Source organism: Gambusia affinis, linkage group LG17 (genome assembly GCF_019740435.1).
Source record: "Gambusia affinis linkage group LG17, SWU_Gaff_1.0, whole genome shotgun sequence".
NCBI classification, from domain to species: Eukaryota; Metazoa; Chordata; class Actinopteri; order Cyprinodontiformes; family Poeciliidae; genus Gambusia; species Gambusia affinis.
Window position 1 is genome coordinate 16,769,487 of NC_057884.1, and position 20,053 is coordinate 16,789,539.

Genomic DNA, 20,053 nt, shown 5'->3' on the forward strand with positions numbered 1-20,053 from the left:
ATGAATTAAAGAAAAACAAGAATTTGATGCATAGTGTAGCACTGCTTAATAGACCTGGGTTACAATAGCTTTGAACTTAATGCCCACTTTGTAAAAATGAGATCAGAGAAACCACGCACTTTTGTTGCTTTCAAAATGGTTTTGTGATAATTTTGACTGGATATTTGATGACTCGGCCTATCAAAATGCGTAGAATTTTTCAAAATCTGTCACGGATTTTAAAAAGACTGTTTGAGTGGTTGCAGTCAGAATCATTCCAAGAGTTTAATGTTAACCTCCTTTATCCAAATGTTTACAGTCTTGATATTTTGGGGTAAAGTTAAAGAATTTGGAGACAATCCTCATTTAATATTCAACTTACTTCGAGCAGAGCACCAATGCCAGTAAAACTGACTTTTACTATGATTCTGCCTTCACCATAAGTGCAACATAATAATCTGATGTTAGGTCTGAAAGCTGTATCATGAATGCTCCAATCATTATTTTGGTTACTATGACCAAATGGCTCAGTTCTTGTCTGCTCTAGCTACATAGGTGCTTTGACTTAATTATGCTACATTTTAATTGCACACTATTTTATGTCACAGTTTTGTCCTTATTGTACAATAGTCATTGTTTCTTAATCTTATTTTTTATGCATTTTTAACACTTTTTAGTGTTATAAAAGATATTACAAATAACATTGTTTTTTTAGTTGTGGGGCTACACTTTTAAATATTAATAAATTCATCTAAAGAAATTTAATTTAAAATGTAGCATAGCTTTGTAACCCAATACACTTGACAAGCTCAGGTAAAACTTTAAAACAAACAAGTTAATTTGAAGACAGTTTTGTATCATGTCATTTTTTTAATCTGCAAGGCAAAACTTTCCATGAATAAATCATTATGAATTAACTTTACTATTTCATACTTTCTTTCATATATAATGCATTTAATGATGCTCAATTAATCAAACAAAATAAGTTTTGCCTTCTTTTGACCAACTGGGCACTGGAGAAGTACTTTAATGAAGACAACACTTGTTTCTTTTCTCCAACTGAGTGCCTTCGGTATAATAATGTCAAATGAACATGAATCCTAATCTTTGTCTCCTCCCTCTAAATATTGTTCTAAAACTCCCAGCCTTAATGACAGAGTATCTCAGTGTATAATCATGTAAAACAACAACAACAACAACAACAACAAAAAGGTAATTTCTTTACTCCTCTGTGTCAACGAGGCTGTAGGCAATCTATGGGCAATCACCTGTGAGTTTGCTTTGATGAGCTGGAGAGAAATCTGGCAACCCAGGGAACATGTGTTTAGGTGGTGTGTGTATTAGAGAACATTCTGAGTGGATTCTTACTCATCCATGATTCTGCTCTATGTGCGTTTTCTGAAGCCTTTTTTTTTTTTTTAACAGTAACCCCTCTTATAAGCCTGGACAAGAAGCTTGGCTTTCTGTCTGTTTGGCAGGATGGTGTTCAGACTCTCCATCAGCACTGGGGCGACAGTGTTTTGGGATGTGTTCTGGGTGTTAATGACCTTAGAAAAGAGAGAGAGAACTCTCAGTGCTTGCACTTGTTGTGAATGTACTACAGCTTAAGCACCAGTTGACGGCAGACGAAAATGTCAGTCGTCTCATCAGTTTGAATGGCAACTAAATTGGTGCTCTAGCAATCCAACATGCAATCTAACAGCTTACTTAGTATGTGTGTTGATATGCTGTCATAAATGGTTCCTATCCTCAGATCCTCTTCAAGCACATTATCAAAGAAGGCAAAACAACCTTTCAGTGCTCCATGTTGCATCAGGCACAAAATGAAGAAAACAGCTTTAACCAGACAGTTATCTTAGAGTATACATGTTGGTTTTTATCCATCTAGTTTTTTTTGGACATCAACCACCAACTCAAAGCCATCATTTAGCTGCAAATTGATATTCTGTTGTCCTATTATGGTTTTGAAAACGCATCACACAATACTAGCTCTTCGCCAAAATGTAGGGACATTTGACTTTTGGATGAAAATTGTGGAAATGTAAAAAGTTCACAATGATATATCATGTATTAGCACTAGCATTACCAGGGATTTCGACCTCCTCTGGGCTCCAATGGTAGAAATGTCAAATGACCCTTCTCTGGTAATTCTAGTGTTAAATCAATAACCAACAACACTACATCAAACACACAAAAAATTAAGGTCTCAATAAAGGATGACACTCTAAGATCAGTGGCTACTTCTGTCTGAGATCATTGTGTTTGAAGGCTCTGATAATCAGTTGTCAGGTTTCGATTTAAACTCATGTCAAAATGTGAACTGGATGAGTTCTGACTGAATCAGGAAGCGCATTGATTGATTCATGTATCAAACACCAATTGTGAATTTTGCTGTTGCTGAGCTCCCTGTTAGAGAACAACACGTTGTGCGAAAAGTAATGAAAACATAAAACAGTGGAGAAGTGCATTCAAACGTTTAGAGAATGTCACATTAAAGTCACATGTAAAGATTATAGTGCATTGTAAGTTTGTCCTGAAATTTTCTCCAGAAGTCAGATATAACTAACTTTTTGTGAGGAATATATGCTTGGAAAAAAGCAAAATAAATAAATAAATTGTCCATTGAGGAGGTTTTCTGGTATTGCTCGGAATAAACCTGCTCACTTGTGTTGTGCTGTGCATGCAATAATACAATATGTAGCTGAAAACTCTGCTTTGAGTCTAAAACTCCTTGCAGGTCAGGCATTGTGTTCAACTTTGAAAGGGAAACCTGTCCAAGAGCTCTTCTGAATCATGACTGCATAAAATAAGAAAAATAAATAATTTAACAATCTATCCTATCTGTTCAGATTGACTTTAGAAAAAGTGTTAGGTTTGAACTTAGGAATTAAGTGTCGGGTTTTAAAATTATGAATTTTGGAGTTAACAAGTAGCATGGAATTACAATTTGAAAACTGCCTGTCCTATTTTATCAGGTTATTTCTGTCATGTGTGTCTAATGATCTGAAATGTCTTTGTGCGACAGAAAGAAATCATCAGGATGTATGTACTCTCAGCACTGTATGTATCATTCTCATCCTATAAGTCCCTTTGGTTTCCCTGTACAGTTGGTGAAGGCAAAATTGCCACATCTGCCTAAACCAGTGGTGCAGCAGTGGGGGTTAGAAAGGTCCTCTCATTTTTGGAGAGCTAAAGATTCTCTGCATAATTAATGATCCATTTCATAAAGTAAAGACCTCTAAAGGAGCCCTTTAAGGTTGAAGAATAAATCTGATAACGGTATTATCCACTGCAACGGAGCCAAATTTCAATATTTAAATAGTTGCTATGAGCCTCAGTGGCTTTTTCTGCAAAGGATGAAAGGCAGCTACCCTAATTCCAGATACAAACCTAACTGTCACGTAGAGGAAGTCAAGCAGAACCTCTGCTCCTCGCTTATCCCTCCTGCCTTCAAAGACGCTGCACTGGGGTGCCTTACAGTTTAAGTGCCTTGGGCTTGGTTTTCAGCCCATTCTTAATCAATATGTGCAACCAGACTTTAGCACTATGTAAAATGCACATTTCCATGAAAAATAAATGTATTCTTTCCATATTTACTGAAATATTACAAACATGCTGATATTAAAAAGCAAACTTGTCGCCTTAATTCTTTTAGTTTACTTGCAGTGTTTTTAGACACAGTTTAGAATCATCTCGCAACTGTAGCAAAGTTTTTGGTTGCATCGAACATCATAATGGTTTGATCAATTAATTAACCATTTAGCATTTAGTCATAGCGTCCTTGTCAGCATTTATCCAATGTCATTACCCACTTTAAGGTACATTTTGTTAAAAAGGTAAAATAAAGATTTAGTTTTGCTAAAAAAAAACTTCCTAAATACAAACAAAAGACAGGGACAACTGTGCAGCTGTAGTGTCAGTGAAGCTTTTCAGTTGATTTCAAATGCAACCTTAGTGAAGTCTGTGCTAGCTTCTTTCTCTTGACGTTCTCTCACTTGTTCCAAATGATGAATTCTGGATGACCCCAGTGCCTCGGTGAGACTGGTAGGCAGACCCATGTTTGAGAAGGAGAACTGATCTTTAGGGCTGACTTAAGATCGGAAGAGGAGCAAGTTGGGAGGTAAAGTGGATATGAAATATAAAAATATAGTAGCACGAAGCTTACTTCGGACTGATGGACAGATTGTGGGGCTCTTTCTTAGGAATACCAATGAAGACTGTGGCCTCTATTTTTGATGGGGACCTGAAATGAAATTTTGTTGGAGCTGCTAGATTCAATTGGACATTGCCTTGCTGAAGTATGTGGATCACAAAGCCACTTTGGGAGGCTGGGAGCCTGCCAAAGAACAGCTCATACACAGAGAAACAAAACTCAGAAAGATACTATTAATTTATCTGAAAACAATAAATAAGCATCACAGTGAGTATAAAGACATAAAGTAAATTGCAAAATTATTTGTATTGCTTAAAATTTTTCATATTTTATTACTTTAAAACATTATTGTTTTATTTTAAATTTGTATGTGATAGTCCAGCAGAGTGTAGAGCATGATTATTTAGGGGAAGGAAAATGACCCAGCTTAACAATATTTTTGACAAATAAAAATTTGAGGATTTTGTGAATATTTTCTTAGACTAGCATGTGAGACCACTTGCTGCTTTCCTTGACGTATTGAAAGTACATGACTTCATATCGTCCTGTAATCAGATTCCTCCATATGAGCTTTGAAACCTTTTAGCTTCTTAAGAATAACTTTCAATTTCTTTGGCTGTTTTGATGGTTATTTATTTATGCCTAGACCCTCAGTAAAGGCCATGTTGGTAGGGTTACTGCTGTGCCAAGCTTTTCTGACTGCTTTTCTTGTTGAAATGATGAATTGAGCAGTCCTCAATAAGATGATTAAATTGTGTCTTATTATTTTAAAACAAACCCTGTTTTAAAGTTTTCCAGTCACTTTGCGACTGACCTGTTTGCTGTGTCCTTTTGTCTTTATGGTGCTGTTTGCTCACTATTTTATTTAATTTTTTTCAAACGAATTTCCTACATTTTTAGTGAACAGCTGTTTACTGTCAGGGGAAATGGACAGAAAACATCCCAGATTTTCATTTACCATCACCAAAATCTGGCAATTTTGATAATGGTCAAATGAATTTTAAAATGTATAGTTTCAAAAACCAAAAGCCTTTCTGCATGTTTTGTAAATTATTTTAGCATACTAAATAAAGGAATTTTAGAAATTGTAGATCTAGATTTTTTTTATGTTTTTTTTTTTTTTTTTTTTTTTTTTTAAATAAGTGTTGTTTTCCCAGTTGCATCAGGACAGATTAAGGTTTTTTTCAGAACTGATCCCATATGCTTTATAATCTTTTCTCAATATGTATCTTTAATTTTTCGCATGTAAGCCACAACATTTCACACATGTTGTAAGATGAGGATCAGTTCAGGTTTCAATAAATTATCCTGGAGCCATGTCTGTGATTTCTTGCCAGCTTGCTTGAGGCTGTTATCCTACCACCCTCTAAAGTGCTGGGCGCTGCACACAATATATTCAGCTGAAATAGTTCTAAACATTTCTTCATCCATATTTCAGATTTTAGATCCTTGTCACAGAGGACTTCTCCCACTGAAGACCTGCTGATGCCAACATGCTTGTTTGTTGTTGGATTTTTTTTTACCTTTGGGCAGTAGTAATGAGGTGGTTCTCAGGTTTGGTGCTTTTTTTTCTCAAAACACCTTGCTGGGTTTTGTTGGGAAAAGCAAATGAATGCGTTCCGTATGATCAGAAGATTTTGCTGTCATCAAAGTCTTCTGGTTATTCAAATACCTAATGGCAATGTCCCAGTAGGGTGGGATACCATACTTTAGCGTAATCTTCAGTCATTTTTACAAGAAAAAAGTTTAGCAGCTCTCTGCATTGCAGCATTCATTAAAAAGATACACAATATACACAATTACATTTCCCACGAGACAATTAAGTTCCTATTAAGAAGAATTCACAATAAAGTACACAGCAAATGTGAGCAGCATAAGGTCGGCCTAAAGTATATGCAAACGATGTTTGCATTTAATGTTTTGCTAAATCAATGTAAGGAAGAAAACTTCAAGAATAAAATTGTTTGGCCACAGTGGTGAAGTTTTCAATTCCACACTAAAAAAAGAGAACCTTTCTACCTCTAGAATACAATCTCCACAGTCAAACATATATATGGTGGTAAAGATAAAATTCTTCAGGGGAGTTTCTCAGCCAGTATGACAGGCAACTGGTCAAAGAAAACACCAACATGAAAAGAAAAGACTACATCAGTGCTCTCAACAAAAATATTAGGCAGTCTCCAGAAAACTTGATTTGTGCAACACTGGAAATTTTAGAATGACAATGTCAACAAAACACACCACTAAAGTTGAAATGACATGGCTACCACAAAAATGTCTTGGAGTGGCCCAACCAGAGTCCTGGCTTGAGTCTGATAGAGAATCAGCAGAGGATGTTAAAGATGAGGTCGATGGCAAAAAACCCTTGTAATCTATTGATTACTGCAATAGATTCTTCATTGATTATTGAGAATGATATGAGCTCTTTTGTAAATTTTTATTTTAATTTAAAAATAAATAAAAACGAATTGTTTTTTTGAACTTAATAACCTTCATAAATTGTATTAATATCTTTGCGAGATACATTTTTTTAATTTTGAATTGCAAAACCACTGCTTGGTTCAGTGACTATTACTTTAAACGTCACTCTGTCAAGCTTATGAATAATGTTGGGGCTAACCTCTGTTTCCAGCGTATGTCTGAGTATGACAAACAATCTAAATGGTTTGTTATCATGAGGTGGAAGGACTTCTTTTAATTAGTGCTCATTAATCACACTTCTATTAACAATAATGTTTGTCAGACAGCAAAGATGATTGATAAAACAGATGTTATGCATTGTTAAAGAAGCAGATTAAAACTGAGGGCCCGCTGCTCAGGCAGCCACCTTCAGAATCTGGAGGAGAATTTATAATATTCTCGTGATGAATGATGATGCCGGCACACCTGCGGATTGTGCTAAGGAGTGAGGAGAGGGCTGTTGATCTAAATCATTGATGGCTTTCAGTGATGGCTCATGCTGAGGTCCTACCAATGAGGCAAGCAGGTTCCTAACACAGAGCACGTTTTCTATTAGAGCAGTTCCTGTAACAAGATAGGAGCATGCAGGGGTCTCTTTCTGCAGCTATCCATTGCTGTAGAACTGACGGTAACAGATATCCTGTTAAAGCATGTAAGGCAAGAGGGATCCTAGAGGTACAACAACAGGTTTATCGAGCACACCTACACACCATGTACCTACACAACTGATTATTCCTATATGTTGATCTAAAAGGATTTGAAAGAAATGGATAAAGAAAGAAGAATTTTGTTCTTTCTTGTTTAATAACATTGTTATTTCCTATCTATATGGAAAATAACAACCCTAAGCCAGATGTTTCCAGCTTTGGAAACATTGCTAAACCTTACATGATCTGTCTAAAATTGTGCATCTTATCAAGGCATTCAATTCCACTTTTAAAATGTATTCATACTCCTTTAACTGCTCCACATTTGTCACATTGCAATCTCCAATGTGATTTATTGGGTATTATGAGGTGAAATAATAAAAAAAGGCTGTATAAGTATGATAAGGGAAGAAAGTGATGCATTGTTTTCTACCTTTAGTGTATTATACATGTTAATTCAGCCCATCTAGATCACCTTAGCTGTATGCTTAAGGTCAGTAGCAAGACCCATTTAAAGCTTTATCATGTGCTTAACCACTATGCTGAGAGATGTTTAAAGTTTGGAATAATAATTTATAATCTAAAGCCACTTTAAACCTATCCACGTTTCCTTAGACTGGTATAGTGCCACTTGGTCTTCATGAAAAAGCTTGTTCTGAAGGCACTTTGTTGGACAGCGTTTTATTTAAGGATATAAGGAAAATGTAAGCTGTAAACAAATACATCCTATTAGGTAAATTTTGATTGGTGTAAAATAAGGAAACTGTATTTCTCCCAATACAGGCACAATTATGCACTGCTCTCCAAAATGGAAAACATTGAAGCATCTTCATCCAAGCCCTTTAAAGTGTGAACTGACATCAAATTTGATGACTGCTATACTTTGTACTATGATACCTCTGCACAGGGCCAATTTATTTCCATCTTCTATTCTTTATTCAAAGCTAAGCTCTGTGTTTGGCCTGAGACACATTATGCAACTCGAAAACATTTGAGATTGATTTTGTCTCCTTTCTTTCAGCACCAAAGTATGAAAGAATGTGTCTAAATATTGAACAAGTCCTGTACTTTAATTTAAATCTATAGTCACAGAATTGTTGTGTAAGGGCAGAAAGAAATTTAATTTTGGGTCCAATAAAAAAATATAATGTTTATTGATCACACAAGAAAAAAGTTTGCAGGCTTTATCATTGATCCCCGCCTCCCTTAAAAGGAAATGTTGTAGAAATAATAAATACCCCAAATTAAAGCTCAAGTAGATTATCATTTTAGCTTTTCAAAGCCTAAGCCTTTTGTTTTCTGAACACAGATAGGAACCTTACAAACAGATTCTCAACATATACACTGATTATTGCCAGTGAATTCTAATTCATATTTTGGACTTTCGTAATCAAATTCTTTGCTTATCTCAAACCATTTAGACCAGATTTAGATTTGAAAAATGGAGGACTTAAACACCATTTTTCCAAATTCAAACTTCCCTCACGGTGACAGATTTGCATTTGTTACAACTCAGTTTCTCCCAAAATCAAGAATACTCTCAACCTCTCTGTGATGTTTTGTAATGTTTTTTCTCATGCATGTTTTGCATAAAAATGGCTGTACTGTCTTTTTACACAGAAATATGTAAAAGTGGTGTATTTCTTCACTGTTGCATCAAATTTGTTACATGCAGACAAAGATGGACATGTGAATGTTATTAAAAGTTGCATATGCATTAATTTCTAATTAAAGGTAAAGTGTCAAAGTGTCTTTGTTGCAAATAATCATTGATCTGCAAGAAAACCATGCATGCTGGCTTTTAAATTGGTGTTACTTTGACACTTTACACCCATCTGAAAGATTTTTGCTCTCCACAATCAGTAACACAAAAACCACAACAGAAATAGAAATCTTTTTTTTTTTTTTCCAAACAGGCATCATTGTCTAGACTAGTTGTTTGATATACCTTATAAAATAAATAATACAAGACTAACAAAAAGTACTGTACCTTTCACAAAGTATTTACACCCCTTAATCTTTTTGCACTCGTGACAACCACAAACTTTATTTGAATAGCACATTTCAGCAATAAGGTAGTTCACATGTTAAAAACATAAAACAATGAATAAACGAAATGTTATGTTGTTGTGGTAAAGCAGAGAGAAACAATAAAAATGTAATCCACACTAGAATATATAAATGTTCCAAGTGTTATTAATCAAAGGCAGCTCTAAGAAAATGAGTTTTTAGTCGTGATTTAAAATAACTTTAAGTTTTCTGGAGGTTTGTTCCAGATTAGTGGTACATCATCCCCACAGTATGATCCTAATTTATCTTATATTAGGATCAGGTTTGTGATGTGCACAAAGATACTATTGACCACAGCTTCCCCCACCTGAGCTGTGCAACTACAGTTGTTACACTGCAGGCCTTTGGCTGCATCTTTGATAAATGTTCTCCTTGTCTTTCAGTTCTGTGTGGTAGTCCATGTCTCTGTATGCTTGCCAAATTCATGTCATCCTTCACAGAACAGATTTATTCATGTGTATGAATATAGTTGTTTATACATGCTTTGAATTATATACCATTATATCCTATTTATAAATTAGAATAATTCTGATGTCAATTACCAGATTGAAAGGTGCTGTAAAACAAAATGTTGAAAACCATGTATAATTTTCCTTCCACTTCAGAGATATGTGCTGCTTTGTGTTGATTTATCACATTGGGAGTTCATAGTTTTAACAAGATAAGGTATAAGGATGTTAAAGGGATATGATTAGTTTTTCATGGAAGACAGAGATTAAGTTTGCTTGGATTATTTTTTTTAACCAGGTTGGCATGACTGATGGAACAGCCAATTAAATAAAGTGTGACTACTCAATATAAAATGTGTGGGGTTTGAATTTATTCATTATACTTAATCTGACAATGTCTCCATAATATTGTATTATCTTATTAGATTGTATATAAAGTAGTTCATCACTCTTAAGTGGAAACTGACAGAGATTGATGTATACTTATTTTTCTTTGGGTCTGTATATAACAATGGTGGTCAATAAATCTTGATCATCAAACGTTTTTGCTATGGAAAACGGTTCTGATAGTGTCTCAGTTTGAACCAATAGTTCTGAACACAGAAAGGGGCAAAAAGTAAGCTAGATAAGTTGTGAAGAAGGTGAGAACAAAATTAAGCAGTTTTCTTTATGCAAGTGCAACAATGAGAACCAATTCTGGCAGATTGGCATTCAGACCATTTACAGCCTTTCAGGCTTTTCTAATAAATTAAATACAAAGAAAAAAAAAACTTAAAGTTGCATATGGCATGCATGGATTTTGAAGTTGCACCCCCATCATCTGCAATGTTGTGTAAGTCCTGACTTTGATAAAGGCATTCTAACACAGGTTTAGTTGAAACCAGTGGTGTCCAAACCTTTTGTCTTTTGAGCCAACATTACCAAGTGAATGTTCTCATGGACCCAATTTCTTATTTTTATTTTTTTAACTATCAAAGACACAAAAATAGCTTCATTGTTATTTTGCATATGTACCTGCTCAACAGTAAATCAGACTCACAATGTTTTAATGTAACAGAGTTATCTGCATTTTGTATCATTAAAAGAGTATATAAGACCTATCAAAAGAAGAAATGCAAAGTTCTACATTTTTTTTTACATTTATTGCTTTCTCTTTTCTTTGTCTTGCAGGTTTGGGCCTCAGCTCATTCCTATAATATTCACTAGAACCTTTAATGGCACCAGCTATCGAGGCTCACAGGTAAAAAAAAAAAAAAAAAAAAAATGATTGATGTATTTAATAAATAGAAAGAAGCTTTACATAAAGATAGACTGGGTAAAAATGATTTTTTTTTTTTTTTTTTTTTATGTGGACGCTAGAGCCCAGGAGCTTGTTATGCAACTTTTTTTTTACAGTCCAGGCTGTGGCTGTGGTGCACAGAAGAAGAGCAGTAAATCATTAGTGACAGTGCGGTTAGGTTATGGATACTGTCGATCAAAGTAGATATGGAGCGGTTAGGATGCTGGCATGGGCTGCCAATCTATGGACCTTTTACAGAGGTGTGTGTATGCAGCTATATTGTTATTCAGGCCAAAAGCTGATAAGTCACCTTGACACAGCAGCTAACAATGACTACCCAAAAACAGATCCCCCGTCTGTTTTTGGGAAGTCATTCTTAGCTGCAAAGCATTTTTTTTTAAGGAGGGGGTAGGGGGTAAAAAAAACCCTCTGTTTTTTTTTTGTTTGTTTAACTTGGAGTGAATAGATTTTTGTGTGCAGATAATGTGTTGTTATTATTAAGGTTTTCTTCAAGTCTGTGAAGAAAACCTTAAAAGTTGGAATTGAAAAGTTGTTGACATGACAACATTTTATGAGTGGAAAAAGAGATTTATAATCTCAATGAGAAATATCTTGTTAAATAAAACTTACTAAAAACAAGACAAAAAACTCATATTGTCTGCATCACTGAGACAAAACATCTTGCTATGAAATACTAAATTTTCCACTGTCACTGTGACGAGATTAAATTGTCCCCTTTTGGTTTCTTCTTAAAGATGCAGTGTTATGTTTTTTCCAGCCATTTTTATTAGCACAATCAAGTAACTATGTTACCTCCAGCTGATATAAAAATGCAACATACATGAAACAACTGACACCTTAACATTTTCCTCGGCCTCTTTAAGAAGCTCTGGCTCTTTCCAAAACTCTGCCTTCAGTTCTTCATCACAAGCTGAATTTTTATGAGTGCTGGACTGAGAAGTAGTTTGGATAACAAGCTCTCAGACACACAGTTCCTCCAGGTGTTTGCTAATTGATGCTGCCACTAGTCTGTTGGAGCTGAGTGAGTCCTCTGTGAAGCGGAGTCTCGGCTTGAGACTACAGTTCTAAGGAGGAGCTTTGAGTAATTACGTGAAACTTTGTATGAGAAAGCATTTAGGCATCCCTCAATGGCTGCCACGGGAAATGGAAAAGAAAAAAATTACTCAAACATGCATGAAAGAACCAAAGCAAAATTTCAGGTATGTTTTCGATGTCGGAAAAAGTGTGAATAAAACTGTTACAAAGCCCAGGATCCATGATATCCAGAATAATTCTTGTTTGCACAAGACTGATTGTGAACAGCCTTGAAACGAGCATTTCTTCAAATCATAAGTCCTTGAGCAGAATAATAAAATACAGTATGTGCCACATGCTCTGCAGATTTTAGCCAAATCAGATCAGATAAACCTTTGTTGTAGGATCTTTAAGGAGACTGGGAGAGACACCAGTTTTGTTTTGGCACAAGGGATAAGAGGTCCAAGCCTCAGCATATACTATGATTAAAATGTGTTTTTTAGATCATTAAAAGATACATAATGCATTTCATGGCATCCCAAAATGTTGGCCTCCAAGATGTTGGAGGTTTCCCTAATGTAATTATGCCACTATGCCATTAGACATGCCCAGGCTTATCTATTATATCCCATAAAGAAAAAAACAAAAAAACAAAGCAAAACAAAAAACTAATAGCAGGAGCACCTGTGATCAATCAGCAGTATAATTTCTGGCCCTGCCTCAGATCACATTAGTAAGCTACTCTAACAATAAAGCCATTTCTTAATTAGCCTTTAGGACATTATCTTTTTTTAATCTCAGATGAATCATGATCAGAGTCAAAAGACATTAAATAATGAACCCCTCCAGCTGAATTTAAATTCTCCAACATCTGTTGAAATCAACTCAGCAAAGTCAATGGTAAGTCGAAGGATGCTTGAGGAGAGATTAAAACTTCAAAATAACAGCACACAGAAATCCAGTAATTTTGGAGGATGGCGTTGATTAACTGGGTAATTTTTCACTAGAGCAGAAAATTGTAAGGCCATAATGACTCGGGGGAATAAATACCAAGCCAATCAAATGTGTTAATTTGAAATTTTGAGATGGTTTGTTCTCGCTACCCTGTTAATGGGAGCGGAATATTTTAAAACTTAAAAGTATTCAGATTTAAACTGTAAATTGTGTAGTATTTATTTACCTAATAATGAAAATAAATGTAAGTTTAAGCACAATGTATGTGATTTTTGTATACTAGAGTTCCTCTGTCAAACTTTGGACCATGTTTTCAGGGTTTATGATGAAGTTCTTAGAAATGGGAATTCCTTCGATCCTGAACAGACTGGCGACCTGTCCAGGGTGAACCCCGCCTCTCGCCCGGAACGTAGCTGGAGATGGACATCAGCACCTCCTGGCCCCACTAGGGACAAGGGTGAACAGAAAATTGATGGATGGATGGTTTATTTCGGCATGGAGCAAAAGATAATCAATCAATAAAAAAAAAAAACATGACTAAATTTTTAATCTATCACACAGGTTTTCTGTGACTAATAATTTAAGCATTTTCAATTATTATTGGCATTCAATAATTTAGGTACTTTAGGACAAATTGTGCTGTATTCACTGACCATGAAAGTGAAGTGAAGTGAAGTAAAAGGTTTTATTCATTTCTAAATCAAAAGATTGCTTTGGAGGTTTTTGTGTCTCGACAATATTTGATAATTTCTGTATGAACATCTTCTATATTCAAAGTGGTTGAACCTGAGTGAACAGTGAATATTTGAAACCTAATTTGAGATTTATAAAATCTTAATTCTCTTTGAGGCCTCTTGAAAAAGTTAGATTTAGTAGCGCCTCCCAGTGGGCCAGAGTGGGTCTCCTTCACACTCTTTTGGTCAGATATTCCTGAAAAAGAACTTTTTTAACAAAAAAATGTATATCTATAATGACAATTTATTTATTATGCATGTGTTCACATGCACTGGCAGACATACACACACAGTACAGACATAAGATAAGATAATGCCCCAAAATGGGCCCCTGGATATCAGCGGTGAAAGTTTTCTAGATGTGCCACATTTGATTGACACCAGCATGAAAAATACAATATAGAGCAATCAAATCTGGATTGACTGCAAGTGTTAAAAGACGCCTCTGTCTGTCCATCGATCTGGATCAACTGTTATCTGTAGTTTTAGTTCTTATCATTTCTGATAAGTGGAATGGACCCGGTCAGGGAAGTAAGTGCCTGTTTGAGGGAGCATGTGGTGGCAGAAAGAAGTGTTTGCCCAAGTCACTGTTCATGGAAAGACTTCCACTGCTTCTTTTCCTCTCATCATCAAGTTTAAAACATTGCATACAGAAATACTCCTCACAATGTACTTACTACATTTTCTTTCCATTTATTTATTTCTGAAAATATTTGACAATATTTTCAAAAAAATAATCGACAATAAACTATTTTTGATTGTCTGTGACATTTCCACAATACATAATTGTTATTTAGTCTATAGGTTTTTCTTCCATCGATATTTTTACTTTGGGATTTTCTTCCGGAATTTGATTGGGTAACTGCGCCTGCCTTGGGGGTCCTACTTGCGCGCGACATAACCTCGCGCAGCTGGCGGTGGCTGCTTACATTTTTTTCTCACTTTGTGAGAGCTCGCGCGTGTTGCCACAGGAATCTCAGCTCTGACAGACCGAGCACGAGACAGTTACTTTGTCTCTCACAGACAATATTTAGGTGTTTATTGCAAGTTTTCTGTTTTATTTTCGGGTAACAAAGCGTTCTGTTTGCCTAAACTGTTTTACTGGCAGCGTGTTTCATGTGTTTTATGTGTTTGCGCTCAACAGTGAGGTAGACTTATACTCCCGTAGTTTTTTTTCTCTTGGATTTTTCTTTTATTTATTTTTTTTCTTTTTTCTTTTTATTTTTTATTTTTACAGTGTCTTTGCTTGTGATTTATCCCGCGGATGGATGCAGGCGTCGGGGTGGACATTTGAGCCCAGCATGACCAACCTGTCTTAGGGCATCATGAATTCTCTGGTTCTCCGCAAGTGGATGAGGAATATCTCCCATGAGATGCTGCTGCTGCTGCTGCTCCTGCTGCCGCTGGTACCGGTTTGGTGTTTTCTGCCTCTGACCGGAGCGGCTCCTTCGCTGACGACCGAGCAGCTGGACATGGGGGTGGTAAGTTTTTGTCTTATTTTCCCTGCTTACTAATCAGAAAACGGCGGACTTAGAAGTTTCCCCTTATTCACAGTTTTCACATTAATCATTCTCATGTCAACCCGGCTGGTTTGATCCTCTTTCTTGTCCGGGGGGCGGGGAGTTCTCTTGAACGTCCACTAAAAGCAAGTGCCGTCTTCTCCAAATACTTGCTCTGAATTTTAACACCGCTCTGCAGTCCAGTTCACAAAGCAGAGAGACGGTGTAGCATGCAGACGGCATAATTAAAAATAAGACCCTTATACTGCAAAGAACAATCAAGTCATGGAAATAGGCATTGTCTTTGATAAATGCATGCATTTGCCTCAGGGACTCCCTTTCCACGTTTCATTTCCTTCTACGGATAGAAAAAAAAATATTAAAATGGTCCTGTGGACTGTACAGCAGTCTGTGAGAGAACTGAAAATTCTCATAAATAAAGAGAGCACTATTGATTAGAGAAACAAGCAGCTGTTTGAGTTGTGAGTTCATCTTTAAAGTGTGTCTGTTTTTCTGTTAAATATAGATTTCACCAGAGCTCTTTATTGATTTTAATGCTTCTAGTCTGTCTATAAAATCAGCATTGGACCGATCTATCATAATTTATCACATGTATGGTATACAATGTAGATGTAGACTCATTTGTGCGTTATCGTTCCTATGTAAGGATTTGACGGCGAATGCATCAGATCTTAAATGAATATGAGTATGCAAGAATTTCTTTGAAAATGAGTCAGAATATGCCTCATAAAACTAGATTATCTTCAACATTTCCCTCCAACTAGATGCATTTTCTCCACTTTAACGTCTGAGTTAAACTTTTCCCTCTCTCAATTATGCTTATTTCTAAGAAGACATCTTTACTTGATATTTCCTTCAAGTTTACTCCGATTGATCCTACGCGTCCTATATATTATGTCTTTTTCCAAGTCATCCCTTTTATCACACAATGATTTGAACCCAACTACTTATAAAAACATGTGAGGAAGTTATGTAATAGGAATGCTAGTAATGAGCACAAACTGTACATCCAGCCAGCCCATTACCAACACATTATGATGGTGTGGAATACTGAGAGGCTCTGCTGTTCCTGATGAAGAGAAAACAGACATTGAGACATTATCTGATGCACTTTACCTCCAAACAAATTGTTTCCTGCCTTTTGAAAAGGTTAGTCTGGCCACATCTGATAACGTTTTCACCAAGTGCAAGCTGCATAGCTTTGGACACAAACTACTAAAGCCTTGTTTCAGTGTGATGCATAAACTGAACAGTTTTCCCTCCCTTTCACTTTTACCTCTATGCTTTGTTTTACTCTCTGACCACAAAATGACTTTATGGCTCTGCATCTGAACTTTGAGTCACACAGGCACTTCAGCTACTGAGAAAGAAATATTCATTTGAACTTTTTAAAAACAACTTTCAAGTCAGAGCCACAATCTTTTATGTAGTGTTTTTTTTATTACATCCTATCATGTGACCATCAAAGTGTTTTAGCATTTTTAAGCAAATAAACTCCTTAAAAAGTGCCCCCTTTGATCTAATACCCCCAAATAAACTCTGGTGTTACCACTTGTAGCTATTTTGCAAATACATCTGTTTTTTGTGAAAGCTTTATAAGTGTGGTAGAGAATGTTAATTCGAGTTTATTTGTGTAACACATTTCCGAAGGCAGTTCAAAGTACCTCATGTTAAAAACGTTAAAAAAATAAAATAAATAAAATATATATATATATATATATATATATATATAAACATATTTTAAGGTAAACAAAATCTGTATCCCAAACTTTGAACAATTCACCAATCTATGTTCAGAGAACTGAGAGAGCAGGGCTCTTCTAACTGCTGTCCTCAACAGCTACTGTTCTGCAGAGCTTAAATGCATTGCTGCTCCAAAACAATTAAATCTGCATAACTTGATGACTCACTAAAGACAAAATTCAGCCCTTTTATTCAGATGTGTTCAAGTAGGGATTCATCTAATATTAGCAGAAACATAGCACTTGCAATCTAGAGATAGAGACCCCTTAAAAGGGTTTGGCAAACTTATTAAAACATCGAATGCCACCTAAAGCAGGAAAAAAAACCCCACAGTGACTTGGGTGAGGTGCAGATATCAATAACTCTGGTGGTAGAAAACATCATCATAATAGTTCTGCTTTTCCAGTGAAAGACGTGTAATTTGGTGGTTATAATGTGACAAATTGCGAAAACATAAATACTTTTGCGTACGACTCAATGTAGTGTGTGAGATTATACTTATGAGATCATTTATTGTTTTTGTTGTATTGAAATATACGGTATCTGTTTTCTCAGACACCAGAAAATTTTATAAATAACTACACAGTTGTAGAGGAGGGTAAAAGCAGCAGGACAAGAAAACGGCAAAACAGACCATTGGCTCATCTATATTCATGTTTGTGTAGTAAAATTAGCAGTTTATGTGTTTGTATGTATGCAGGATAAAAGTAAGAGAGCGGGAGAAACTCCAAGAACAAGTGATAAACATTTTAAACAGGAAGTATTTTGAGCACACAAATACACATACTAGCCTGTGTGAATGCTCTTGACAATTATCTGTTATATCAACACATTCAGACATTTTTCAGGCTTTGGACTTGAGAGCTATCCAGGAACTTCAAAGTCTGAGCCATGTGATGCAAATGTATGCGCTCTCTCGCACAGCTCCTCTGAAAAACATCTTGGAAATGTCATTTCTACACAGCTTGCATGAAAACAGCCAAAGAATAATACTTGACACAGCTGTCTTTGTTCTTTAATTGCTGTTGACTTAAGAGCATCAAGAAAGAGCAGTTAGTAGTGGTAAGTCTTGGACAAAGTTCTTTTGAGAGTTGGATAAACAATGATAGACACACACAGCGGTGGCTGCAGATGAAAAGCTGTTACCATAGCAGAGAAAGCAGAAGCTCTGTTTGCATTTGTTGACCAAACTGTGCAAAACACTCAACTCCACTGCAGCTTTGTGTCTGAAAGACTTCAGTCTAGATGTGGAGTCTGAGCTTTACTTTACTGTTATTCCCCTATAAATGCAAAATAACATAAGGTAGTTATGTGCACATTTGTTCTACAGACCTGTGGAATATAAGCTTCAGGTGTGCATCTTATGGAACTGAAATGACACCTTTCTTTAATTTCCCTACTTTCCTCTTGAGTAACAAAAAAACCCAGCATATTTTTATTGCCTTCTGTCACATAAAGATGCAGCATTTGATATTTTCATAAGGTTTGCATCAACCAGCAGTCTTGTGTGTGCCATTTTAAAAAGTTTTATACTTTTATAACTTCTGGCAGTTAAATAATTAAAAAAATTTTTTTCCCCATTTCCAACTGTCAGCCGGGTATATGATCTTTTCAACAAAGAGCCACTATATATATTTAAATAATATATATATGTGGTTTTTTTTAACCTATTTTTATAAAATGATTGTAACATTGTGACTTGAAGTGCATTGTATCACAATTGGTGTCACAATCTTGCCAAAGTAAAAAGAGAAATGTGCTGCAAAATTGTTTCAACTTTATAGACAACAGTTTGTATCAGTATATTTGTTGTTTACAGCACTCTTAGGCAAATATGTGGTTTGAAAAGCCTCAAAAATATAATTTATTGTGGTAGCATATACTTGCAGTATTCGAAAGTCTAATGTAAAATGTGTTTATTTTTGCAATACATAAAGAAATGTAAATGTTACTTTATAGTTTTTCCAAACTCATCAGAGTGCCACAGACCAAATGTTTTTTATACCACAGCTATGATAACTTGATGTCGGCTTATCTGCTTTGGACAGCTTGAGGTGGCTTCTGATGAAAAAAGTAGATCAGGTACACTTTATCTGCAAACAAAGACCAGCTTTTGAAACTGCTTTTTTTTTTTAAGTGAATGGAGTCAACCATTTTGCTGGTTAAATGCAACACACCCATCTCTGATGGAATGAATTGGTGAGGGTGCTGCTTGGACTGCTGGTTCTGTTGAGATAGAGATTGTCTAGTTGGAAGAAAGCATGTATTCCCATGAAATGCAGCCAGGGTGGATTTTTCCCTGTGCCATACATTTGAGAAAAAAATAAATAAATGGAAGTAGCTTAAAAAGTAGCTGTGTTCTTCTGTGGTTCACCCTAGAAAGCAAAATACAGGAAACTCTTGAGCCCTGAAACAACAAAGACATGAAAGTGGCTTTCAGGTTTGTTGTTTTGAACCAAGTTTGGCCATTTCTTACATATAACCATGGGGAAGGATCCTTGCTTGCAAGTCCAGGAGACATCTCACATTTCTATCTTTTGGGTGCTAGAAAATATTTGGGATGCAGTATCTTCTGTTAATAGAAGCCACAGAATGAAGTTCCTTTATAGATGTAAGAAAACTGTGCTGTCTTTTTAGGGTCCGTCTCTCACTGCGGAGGTCAGCAGGCTGCAAAGTAAACTTCACTGCTGTGACCTTTTCACCATCATAAATGATTTTATATTCATGTACATTACCATGGCTGACAGGTGCAAATAGGTGCTGATGGCATAGAAGTTATTCTTGTTTTCTTAATTGTAAAGCTTGTTTTAAAGAGTTAGTGTAAAATAGTCTCCTTTAGCAAATAAAACAAATGAAATGAAGTAATAATTTGTCATTTTGACTGTTTTTGGACACTTGAAAAACTATGTACCTTTTTAAAAAAAAACAATCAATATATAATAATTATTATTTTAATAACTTCTACTATGGTTTCAAATGATGATTATTTTGATTGCCTGCTAATTTGTCAGTACCTTTCCAGTTAGTTGG

The 20,053-nt window shown here is 35.6% G+C and overlaps 1 protein-coding gene across 6 annotated transcripts in view; it reads left to right on the forward strand.

Annotated features, from left to right (window-relative positions):
- The window catches only part of mmp17a (matrix metallopeptidase 17a), a 140,997-nt gene that overhangs the window by 26,228 nt on the left and 94,716 nt on the right, over positions 1–20,053 (forward strand). For 2 of the 6 annotated variants that reach the window (XM_044095892.1, XM_044095893.1), the window contains exons 2-3: positions 10,929–10,998; positions 14,998–15,241. In XM_044095892.1, coding sequence (XP_043951827.1) covers positions 15,086–15,241 — 156 coding nt within the window. In that variant the 5' untranslated portion in view covers positions 10,929–10,998; positions 14,998–15,085. Of the gene's footprint in view, positions 1–10,928; positions 10,999–14,697; positions 14,909–14,997; positions 15,242–20,053 lie in introns of those variants that run through there. The other 4 variants (XM_044095894.1, XM_044095895.1, XM_044095896.1 and 1 more) reach the window with 4 other exon arrangements.